The sequence below is a fragment of the Staurois parvus genome, unplaced genomic scaffold (assembly GCF_062004578.1).
Source record: "Staurois parvus isolate SC_StPar_1 unplaced genomic scaffold, SC_StPar_1.0 ptg000306l, whole genome shotgun sequence".
Lineage (NCBI taxonomy): Eukaryota > Metazoa > Chordata > Amphibia > Anura > Ranidae > Staurois > Staurois parvus.
The window spans coordinates 7,529,267-7,541,372 of NW_028318102.1; the positions used below are offsets into that span (position 1 = coordinate 7,529,267).

The 12,106-nt window shown below is 40.8% G+C and overlaps 1 protein-coding gene across 1 annotated transcript in view; it reads left to right on the top strand.

Moving 5' to 3' along the window:
* The first annotated feature begins 472 nt into the window (after nt 1-472).
* The window catches only part of CDHR1 (cadherin related family member 1), a 160,902-nt gene continuing 149,268 nt past the window's right edge, over nt 473-12,106 (top strand). Inside the window, exons 1-2 of the mRNA XM_089683336.1 lie at nt 473-613; nt 3,083-3,178. Coding sequence (XP_089539462.1) covers nt 562-613; nt 3,083-3,178 — 148 coding nt within the window. The 5' untranslated portion in view covers nt 473-561. The remainder of the gene's footprint in view (nt 614-3,082; nt 3,179-12,106) is intronic.

The following is a 12,106-nucleotide window of genomic DNA, read 5'->3' on the forward strand; positions in this document are numbered from 1 at the left end:
GTTTGTGCAAAATGAAGAGTGGGGGATCAGGAGCATAGTGCATTCTGACACTGCTGGTGTGCATGTAACACTGGGAGAAGCTGTGGGTTACGTAAGCCTGGCCATCTTATCCATTTAACCCTACCCTCCAATCTTTTTCCTAAAGTGATTTCTATTTAGTAGATTTTTCAGCTCCTGCTTAGTGTTAATGAACCAAGCCCCAAGCTGCATTCATCACATTTTCTTTCTTCACGTGATGATTGAATCATAATAATCCTAGGTACTACATAAGTTTGTCTATTAAAAGCTGGAGTATACATAAAAATATCTAACTTGTGAACTGAACATTTTTCTTGAATAAAAGGAAAAAAACTCCCTCAGCTACCCGCTCGTTAATTGGTCTAATTAGATAGTAGGAAGGAGAAAAATAAGACGTGTCATCGGATTAGCATCTTAACATCTGTTACCTCCCCTTGCATAGAGAGCCCTTACATTGTCCTGAATGGCACCAACAACTACGGATCTGTAAAGTGAAATTATTACACAGCACAAGGAAAAAGAGTGACAAGTCTGCCTCTGGCAATGAAGAATGCCTGGCAACTTATACCCTCTTTTCTTCATCTATGCCTAGCAGGTAAGTTAAAATTATTTTATTTCACCAATGTTTGACAGGGAGAGACAGACAGGCTCCGACAGCAAGAAAACTAATCCATCTTCGTTAAGCCTGTGTTTTGTAATGGACTTTAAGGTCTTCCGTTTGAGGGGCCTGTGCTGCCCTTAAGCAGCTGAAAACCTTATTGCCTGAGCCCTATTCCCTGTCATATTAATACTTGGGTAAATCTCTGTGCAGGGAAACGCTTATTAGCAAAGGGTGTTTTATGGAGGAAGTTAAAAATTAGTATAGCAAGTATTCTGAAATAGTTGTCAATAAACATATTTATTCCATACAGATGCTTAAATAGTCATTTGAAATGGCACTAATATTTTTTATTTCTTCTTTTTATTATTATTATGATTGTTATTTTTAGACTGCATTTAGTTTTCAGCCTCAGCTCCCATAAGTTACTTATGTAATTTTAAAATAAGTGTAAAGGGATACATGCCTGCAGTAATGCTTTGTTGTTACATTTATGTTGTGGTGCGTGTGTGTGTGTGTGTGTGTGTGTGTGTGTGTGTGTGTGGTGGTTTTTTTTGGGGGGTTGTTTTTGTTTTGTTTTTACTGAAATTGCTGAACAATTAAAATTGGTCCAAAAAAAAACTAATGAATGCTTATGATTTTATTGCTGTTGTAAATCAGGTGCTTTTTCTAGCATATTTACCTATCTGCAGTTTACAGGATTTTTTTTAATACTTTGCAGTATATTAAACTGAATTTATAAAGACACACACAAAAAAAATAAATTATGCATTCAATTCTAACCAAACAAATCTTCTGTGCCCTATATGACATTTTTAAAATGATTGGACTGTGTTATGTAACATCCAGAAAATAATGTTCATCCTTGTTCACCATGCCTTTTATGAAGATTAATTGTACTTTTTAGGTACAGATGTAAACTGGTGGAACACAAATGTACCACTTAGAGAAGCACAGGTCCATTCATCTTTGAGTTTATAGACAAAAAACATTATATTTGACATATTGCATACATTAAATTACATGAGCTTGTTTGTAAATTATAATGTCATATGCTTATTGGTAAAACAGAATATTACTATGGAAATTTATGACAGAGACAGCAATATTAAAGTGTTTCTAAAGGCCTAAAGTTTTTGTTTTACCTTCATGCATTCTCTGCATTAAGGTGAAAAACCTTCTGTGTACAGCTGCCACTCCTAATACTTACCTGAACCTCTCCTGCCTCCCCCCCCCCCTTTCCCCCTTATACTTACCTGAACCCAATCTCATTCCAGCACTGTGTCAGAGCAGCAGTTCTCTCCCTCCTTGTAGGCTCAAAGACAGCAGCAGGAGCCATTTGCTCCTGCTGCTGTTAATCACAGACAGACCATGAGGATGGAGCCTGGGGGGCAGGGTCAAGCCATGCTCAATGGAAACACAGAGCACGGCTTGGGAGCAAGTCCGCACGAGTTTCCCCACAGCAAGTGGTTTGCCATAGAGGCACTTGGCAGGGGAGAGGAGCCAGGAGTGTGAGTGGGGTACCCAAGAAGAGGAGGATTGGGACAGCTCTTGGCAAAACCACTGGTCAGAGCAGATACGTATGACATGTTTGTACATTTATATCATATATATATATATATATATATATATATATATATATATAATAATTTTTTTTCTTAAATAATCCCTTTAAAGAAAAAGTAGTGTGCAGAACAGAAAAAAAAGTCCAGATCTGGGTGTGGCCTGTGTTACTTTCTCACCAACATAATTCCAAAAGCTTATGCATGTGCTTTCTCTATGGTCACAGTACAATTTCAGCAGACCTCTCAATAAAAACTGGGGTTATTGAGCATTTAGCAGATTTCTATTGACATCAGAGTCCTCAGTGTGACATATACATGCTAATGCTAAAAATCTACTTCCACATTAGGTAACTTACATCACAGACAGTGGGGATATTCACCCCATAACCCCAGTGGCTGTAAAAGATCTCCATTGGATCCCAACAGATAACCAGAGGCCACCTAGAGGTGGTGAGTTTGTGCCCCCAATAATCATTTAATGTCATAGCTGGTGAGGGTTAAGAAAATGCTTCTATGGCTTTAAGCATTAGTCCAATTTTTTGGGATACAAAACTGGACAGCGTATTCTAAATGTAATCAAAATAAATTCTGCATTGTAATGATTCCTTTAGTGTTGCACTCCAAAATTCTTATCTTGCCTGGCTATACTGTCTGTTGATTTTGTAATTATCTGGAATGAGCATGCCCTGATTTTTTTCCTCTTTAGTTTTAACCCTGTAGCCCCAATTTTGTACTCTGAGAGGATAGTGCATTATTCTGCATTTAGGTGCACAAAGAACTGAGCTCTTCTTCAAAATGTTTTTGTTGGCTTTTGACAGTTCCATGGATTTACTTTATTTGAATTTTCTGTTTCTAGCAGTTATGTGACTAAAAAATCAGTGTTTATTTTTATGTATTGCAGTGCAAACCAATTATGCTCCCTATTTTTATGACAACGGACCTGGAAGTACCAATGGAAACCTGGCCCTTCTGAGCCTCTCTGAAGACACTCCAGTAGGTCAGTGCAGTAATTATGATGTGTTATTTTTTTTTTTTTTTACTGATCACATAAGGTAAAGCTAGATGGCTCATTCTAGGGTGTGAATCTGTTAACCTGTCATCGTTTTGTGCAGTGTTCAGAAGCAGCATATCTTTTAACATGCACGAAACACATAAATATTTATGAACATAACAGCAAAGCTAAAGCTGTGATTTTACAAAGGTCTGCTGCAATTAGAATTTTTAAAGGTTTCTATTATTGTCTGTTGCTTAGCAGAAAATTGTTTTAAATATACATTTTTGCTTAAATTTCAAACAGATTTTTGCTAAAGAAGATTTTCACTTTATGTTAGAGTACAGATAACCACAAATGTACTCTATGCTGGAAGGGCTTTCTGACCAGCCGGCTGCTGATAAACATAGGCTGTACTGACTGTCAAATAGTTTTTTTGTATCCTACATCTTGAGGAACCTATACAAACTGTTCTGTTACAGTTAGCTAAGTCTGTTTACAAGCAGCCGGATGAACACACACTGGCCTCCCAGCGCTGACCATGTCAGATTAATTTAGCTATTTATACAAAGTTTTCTGCTACAAATTTGGCTTCAGTCTCAGACGGAGATACAGACAGAGTGAAAACATTGGCCTTAATTACACAACAGGGCCACAGATCAAAATTGGACCAAGTATGAGATCCACATGCCTAAGGCCTCATATCCAGCCATTACCCCCAACTTCTGGACAAACTTTAATCGACATCCCCCACAAACACGTCCCGCTGGGAACAAGACCTTGGACTCTCCTTGGAAGCAAATTGACTGGACAGCTCTCTGGACCACAGCCAAATCTTTTGTACAAAACATGCCCACACATAGGAAGTTCACTACAAAGTCTTGACCCACTGATATGTAGTTCCTGCTAGAATTTCTAAATTTGTCTCCAGCTATATGTCATCTTTCTTCCATGGTGTATGGATAATGGTACACACCACCATCTCTGGTGGTCCTGTCACCCAATTTTGGCAGGAGAGATTTCACATAATTTCTGTGGTGGTCTCTGCTACAGTTTCCCCTGATCCCTTTTTAGTCCTATTTACCATACCTCCTCCAAATCTAACTTTGTTCAAGTTTAAGCTGTTTCTTGATATAACCACGGTCACCAAACAAACCATAGCGAAGGCTTGGAAGACTAACTTCCTTAACATTGCCAAGACAAAGCAAAGTATCATTAGGGCCATGATTCATGCCAAAAACTCTGGCAACTCTGGGTTCATCATTATTTTCAGCCCTATTTTGATGAGTCTTTGCTACTTCCCTAACCCCCCCTTTTTTTTGGAGTCTCGGGAGTCCTCCCACTCCCTTTCTACCCCTCCCTCTTCTCTATGTCTCCTTTTCACGCTTCCACAGACTTGGTTTTTCACTCTATAAATATGGGCTCACACCATCCAATGTGGAATGCTGTCAGCCTTACGCAGCTAGTCTGACTCTGTCACCACCTTTTCCCCCCCTTGCCTCCTCTTCACTGCTACCCTCCTGTTCAACCACAGTCCCATATGACAGCTCTACTGTTTTTCATTGTTCTCAATTTGTTGCCAATATTAATGTTTCCCTGTATGTTGGCTGTGTACCCTGAAATTTTGTATTACCATTTTTTGGAATCCTGAGAACCATGTCTTCCAGACCATGTAATCCGATAAAAATGGGACCAAGTGCTACAAGCGCTTAGTCCCTTAGGGGATTCATCCTGGGTTCTTTAAACGTAATTATACTTTGATTTTTATCTACAACATTTTGTAATTGTGAGTGACACAAAAATCTTTATTGTACTAGTGAGCCTTAGTGTGTGCAGCTGCACGGTCTGTTACCGTTATGAGGGGCCCTGGTACCATGTGATGACTGTGACTAATCACAGCGATCACAGTTGCAGTAGTATATAGGGTGCGGCGCTCAAGCAATAATCAATGTATCAAAAGGTATAGATGAGAATAATATAAAATACATAAAATACATAAAGTACATAAAGTGACTTGTGACAAGGTGCCAACATATAAAGTGACTTTAGTGATATCATGTATTCCGTCACTGCAAAAGTGACTTGCGGTGAACAATAATAATGGAATGAATAGTCCAAGTGTGAATATGAGAGATCAGGAAGGATCTCTCCAGCAATAGGTGCTCCGTTCAAACCAAATATTGAGGTGACCGGTATATATGATAAGGCTGTGCACTCACCAGATGCACAGTTAATCTGCGCATGTAGAGACAATGCTCATGTAGGGCATGCTCCAGGCTCCCGATATCAATATGGTCTGGTCAGGTGCTCTCCTCACTGCTCAGCTGGTAAAGTGGCCTCACTTCCTCCTCAATAAGGCTCTGTGGGTTGTTGATGACTCACAAAGAGCCCAGGAAAAGAGGAGGCCAATAGTGTAATACCGTTTTAAGCATATGCGCTTTAATTCCATTCAAAGGCAATAGTACAGGGAAAAAACAGTTGCACTGACCATATGATGATGACCAAAGTGGCCGGCAGGAGCCACGTGGTGTCGGCGGCATATTGTCACAACGCTGTTGCTCCTTACTGACGCGTTTCGTGCTAACTGCACATAATCGTAGGGGGTGTGCCTTTGATTATTGCTTGAGCGCCGCACCCTATATCTATTTATGTTCTAAAAGGTTTTTGGTATCCTTTGGTGCATTGGCTGCTCTTCTGATTTATAGCGCTCGCTTTTACATTGTTTTTTGACAGTTGCAGTAGTAAACAAGGCTCTCATTCATGATGCCCTGCTTACTACTGTGTGTTACAGGGCCAATCACGGTAACCCTGTACTTTGTTAACTACTTGGATGCTGTGATTGGTCATAGCTATTACAAAGTTTCATGAATGAAACTTACCAATTACTTATTAGAGTGCTCATCACTGTAATAAGCAATCTGTGTTTAAAAAAAAAAAATCCCTTTTGTCACCACCCCAGAGTAGTACAGTGTCACTATGGTGACAGTATGTAAAGAAATTGTAAATAATTATTGTAACAATTTTTTTTCTTTTCTAGAAATACTGAGTGAGTGCAGTGTCACTATAGTGTCATTGTAACACTGTGGCAGTGATCGTGTCTACTCTGATATCATTGTACGTCAGTGAACCCAGCCATTATCTCTGATCACTGCCACAGCGGTACTGTGTCATCAGATTATATTACATTACATTACATAGTCTGGCTGAAAAAAGACAGAAGTACATCCAGTTCAACCATATAAAAAAAGTTATAATCCTACACCCACAGTTGATGCAGAGGAAGGCAAAAAATCCAGCAAAGCAGGATCCAATTTGCTCCTGCAGGGAAAATAAATCCTTCCTGATCCCCCGAGAGGCAATCTGATATTCCCTGGATCAGCTTTACCTATAACTAGTAACCAGTTATATTCTATGTATCTAAGAAAGAATCCAGGCCTTTTTTTTAAAGCAATCCACTGAGCTGGCCAGAACCAACTCTTGAGGGAGTCAATTCCACATTTTCACAGCTCTTGCTGTGAGTTCACTATATGAACCACTGCTGTATTTATACATGTTGATCATATCCCCCCTTAATCTCCTCTTCTCAAGAGAGAATAAATTCAGTTCCTCTAATCTTTCCCCATAGCTGATCTCCTCCATGCCTCTTATCGTTTGGTTGCCCTTCTCTATACTTTCTCTAGTTCCCCAGTGTCCTTTTTGTGAATTGGTGCCACAAATTGAACTGCATATTGCAGATGAGGTGTTACTAATGATTTGTACAGGGGTAATATGATATCCCTCTCTCTGGAGTCTATACCTCTTAATACAAGAGAGGATTTTGCTCGCTTCAGAAACCGCAGCTTGGCATTGCATGCCATTATTAAGCTTGTGATCTACCAGAACTCCCAGATCCTTCTCCACCATTGATTCCCCCAGTTGTACTCCCCCTAGTATGTATGATGCATGCATATTCTTAGCCCCCAAGTGCAGAACCTTACATTTATCAACATTAAACCTCATTTGCCACATAGTTGCCCACTTACACAGTGCTTTGAGGTCGGCTTATAAATTGGAGACATCTTGTAAGGACCGTCTTCCACTGCACATTTTGGTGTCATCTGCAAAGACCGAAATGGTATTTTTAATCCCAGACCCTATATTGTTTATAAATTTATTAAAAAGTAAGGGTCCCAAAAACTGAACCTTAGGGTACACCACTGATAACACTAGAATCAGATCAGTCCTGCCAGTCAGTATTCCTAATCACCGATGCATCAGTCAGTGTTCCTAATCACCTCCAACCACTGACAGTGTTCCGAATTGCCTCCACCCACTCAGAGTCCCTACACACCACCAAACCAGTCAGTGTCCCCAAATCACTGCAGTCCACTCACAGTATCCCTAATCCTCACCATCCGCTCGGTGTCCCTGATCACTGCTGCACCATTCAGTGTCCCTAATCACTGCAATCCACTCAGTGTCCCTAATCCTCACCGCCCTCTGTGTCCCCAATCACTTCTGCACCAGTCAGTGTCCCCGATCACTTCTGCACCAGTCAGTGTCCCCGATCACTTCTGCACCAGTCAGTGTCCCCGATCACTTCTGCACCAGTCAGTGTCCCCGATCACTTCTGCACCAGTCAGTGTCCCCGATCACTTCTGCACCAGTCAGTGTCCCCGATCACTTCTGCACCAGTCAGTGTCCCCGATCACTTCTGCACCAGTCAGTGTCCCCGATCACTTCTGCACCAGTCAGTGTCCCCGATCACTGCCGTCCGCTCAGTGTCCCAGTTTACTGCCGTCCGCTCACTGTCCCCGATCACTGCCGTCCGCTCAGTGTCCCCGATCACTGCCGTCCTCTCAGTGTCCCCGATCACTGCCCAGTTGACCAATTTGCTGCCTGGACTGATCCTTTGTCTGCTGATCATGTCTCTGCCTGCGGCGAACTGAACCATCTGCACATCCGCTGACTATTTTCATGCGAGACACCAGGCCAGTGAACATGGCATTGCTAGGGGCAGCCACGTACCAGTAAGTTAGGTTTGCTTGGCTCATAGGGACTGGGCCTGCTATAGATGATGCTACACTACACTATATTCCCTGACCACTCATAGAGAGGTGACCATTACAGTACATTGGTTTTGATGTGATCTGTTGATTTGAGTGATACACAAGATATAGTGTCCGGTATAAAGTCTCACATGTGATAACGCCATAGTTGGGAGTAGTGGCAGAATGTGTTTTAGGGTGTAATTTTATGTGTGTGTGTGTGTGTGTGTGTGTGTGTGTGTGTGTTTTTTCTGAAAACTTGTGGCAAAAGAATAAATCCTTTCAAAAGAATAACAATGCCTCTTAACAAAGAAACTGGGGTTGTTTACTCTCCAAATTGTGGTCATTTTGTGGGTGTTTCTACTGTTCTGGTGCTCCAGGGCTTCTAAAAATGTGCTGGGTAGTCTGGAAATTAGATGCATAATTTATGCCCCTTGAAAGCCTGAAGGTGCTTCCTTGGATTTTAGGCCACTCTGTGTGGCTAGGCTGTGTATGGCGATATCACACATGTGATTTCACCATACTCAGGAGTAGCAGAATGCGTTTTTGGGTGTAATTCTACGTATGCCTCTGATATGTGTTAAAAATGTCCTATTGATTGGTAACTTTCTGTAAACAGAAACAAAAAAAAAATACTTCCCTGCATTTTCTAAAACCTAGTGGCGAAAAATTACATTTTCAAACGGCCCACTATGCCTTTCAAAAAAATACCCTTTGGAATGTTTGCTTTCCAGAATATGGTAATTTTGTGGGTGTTTTCACTGTCCTGGTGCTCCAATGCCTCCAAAAATTTGATGGGTAAATGTTTCCTCTAACCAAACTTTGATTCATTTCTCCTTCCCTGACATATCCAAACTCACTGCCCTGACTCTTCATTAAGCCGATCTTTGTTATAATATATCTCGAACCTCTCTACACCACCCTAGGAGTCACACGTTCTTTCCCCATTCCTCCACTCCCTCTCTAATCTTTCCTATTCCCTCCTTCTACTCTACCCCCCCCCCCCCCGACCCCTACACAACTGTTTGTTTTTTTTTCTCTTTTCTCGAAACCTTTATGTGATCCTGGGAAGTACACCTCCATATCTACACTGTACTTTGATTATATATGTCAATATACAGTTTTGCCTTCTCTCAACCATTCAAGTCGTTGCATTTCATGTATCTGTTTCCCTTCCCCTGTAAAATAATAAAATATTTGAACAAGAAAAATGTGATGGGTAGTAAGGAAATTAGATGCATAATTTTATGCTCTGTGAAATCACAAAGCATCTAGGCTGTGAAATCTCCTATGCTCCGGAGGCATAGCTTTTAATGTGTTTTAGGGTGTAATTCAAAGTGTGTGTGTGTGTGTGTGTGTGTGTGTGTGTGTGTGTGTGTGTGTGTGTGTGTGTGTGTGTGTGTGTGTGTGTGTGTGTGTGTGTGTGTGTGTGTGTGTGTGTGTGTGTGTGTGTGTGTGTGTGTGTGTGTGTGTGTGTGTGTGTGTGTGTGTGTGTGTGTGTGTGTGTGTGTGTGTGTGTGTGTGTCTTCATTTTCCAATCACTTCTTCAAAAAACCATGCCTCTTAATAAATACCTTAGACTGTCTACTTTCCAAAAAGGGGTCATTTTGTTTTGAAGGGGGGGTATTTGGCACAGACTAAGAAATATTTGAATAATGTTATAATAAATAAAAATGTATATACATTTTATTTATACAGCAAAAAAAGTGTGAAAGTGATGAAATCTAAAAATTGGCCTGGACAGGAAGGGCTTGAAAGTATCTGGTACTGAGATGGCAAAGAATGCTTTCAGAAATAGAAGTATTAATAGTTTTATTTTTTGTCAATTAACAACATGGAAATTAAATGATCAGAAGAGAAATCCAAATCAAATTGAACATTTGGTGTGCACACCCTTGCCTTCAAAACAGCATCAATTCTTCTAGGTACACTTACATACAGTTTTTGAAGTAACTCAAGGATGTTCCATGCATCTTGGAGAACTAACCACAGATTTTCTGTGGATGTGGACTGTCTCAAATCCTTCTGTCTCTTCATGTAATCCCAAACAGACTCAATGATGTTGAGATCAGGGCTCTGTGGGGTTCAAACTCCTTGCTCTGCTTTACACTGAAGATACTGTAGTTCTTAATGGCATTGGCTGTATGTTTGGGGTCGTTGTCCTGCTGTAAAGTAAATTTAGGGCCAATCACATGCCTCCCTGATTGTATGGTAAGATGGATAAGTATCTGCCTATATTTCTCAGCACTGAGGACCACATTGATCCTTACCAAATCTCCAGCTCCAGTTGTAGAAATGCATCCCCAAACTTGCAAGGCACTGCCACCATGCTTCACTGTTGCCCATATACACTACTTTATTGTACCACTTTCCAGCCCTTCGCTGAACAAACTTCTTCCTGCTACAGGCAAATAGTTCAAATTTTGACTCATAAGTTCAGAGCACCTGTTGCCATTTTATTGCACCACAGTTCCTATGTGTTTGTGCGTAGTTTAGTAGCTTAGCCTTGCTTTCACGTAGTAGGTATGGATTTATGAACGCAATTCTTCTACGAAGACCACTTTTGGCCAGACGTCTGCGAATAGTAGCGTACCTGGGTTCCACTGGTTTCTGCCAGTTCTGTGCTGATTGCACTGCTGTACATCTTCTGATGTTGAAGGGAAGTAAGCATGATTTGTCTTTCATTTTCTGCATTAAGGTTCCTTGGCCGAACACTGCGTCTGCGGCCCTCAACACTACCCGTTTCTTTGTGTTTCTTCAAAAGAGCTTGGACAGCACATCTTGAAACCCCAGTTAGCTTTGAAATCTTTGCCTGGGAGAGACCTTGCTAATGCAGTTTAACTACTTTGTGTCTTGTTGCTGTGCTCAGTCTTGCCTTGGTGTATGACCTGTGATATTAAAATGTCTTCCACAACCTCACCTAAGTAGCAGGGTTTGGCTGTTCCTCAGTTTTAGGTCTGCTAAACAGCTGTTTCTGTTTCGGTTAGTGACTGTGTTTCAACCTACATATGAAATTGCTGATCATTGATGCTTTGTATAATTGGTTAGTCATACACCTGACTCTAATCCTACAAAATCCCTGACTTTGCGCAAATGTACGAAGTATGCAAGTATAAGAATTGATGCTGGTTTGAAGCCAGAGGGTAGTAACATCAAATATTGATTTGATTTAGATTTTTCTTCTTCACTTAAACAATTATGAAAACTTTCTTACTTTTAAAGCATTTATTTATACCTGCCTAAAACGTTTGTATAGAGATAGATATATGTGTGTGTGTGTGTGTGTATGTGTATGTATATGTGTATATATATATATATACACACACACAGGGGCAGACTGACAACTCGTGGGGCCCCCGGGCAATAGGGGATCATGGGGCACCTGTGTCCTTGCCCAAACTCAAAAAAGCCTATGAAAAAGGTACCAGGGGCATCTCATGGGGCCCCCTACTGACCCCGGGCCCTCGGGCATTGCCCGAGTTTCCAAATGGTCAGTCCGCCCCTGTGTGTATGTGTGTGTGTGTATGTATGTATGTATGTATGTATGTGTGTATATATATATATATATATGTATATATATGTATATATGTATGTATATATAAATATATTTATTACTGACCAGATATTGTTAGCTGGGAGATGTCATTCGCAGTTAGTTAGTAATGAGATTGAATATATCCATCAGTTGGCAGGCTAGGGAATGTCCATTAATGTGTGGCTTTTTTTTTTTTTTCCAATTCTGCTCCCATTGACTTCTGTGGGGTTCAGAAGGGGCATCGTGTTCTGGGGACCTGCCTCAAGCTAAACTGAGCATTCGTCTCATAGATGTTTCCACAGCACACCATATAATGACTGCTACTGGAAATCTTCTGTTGTTTTCCTACAAGCCCAAAAGACTATTCCAAGA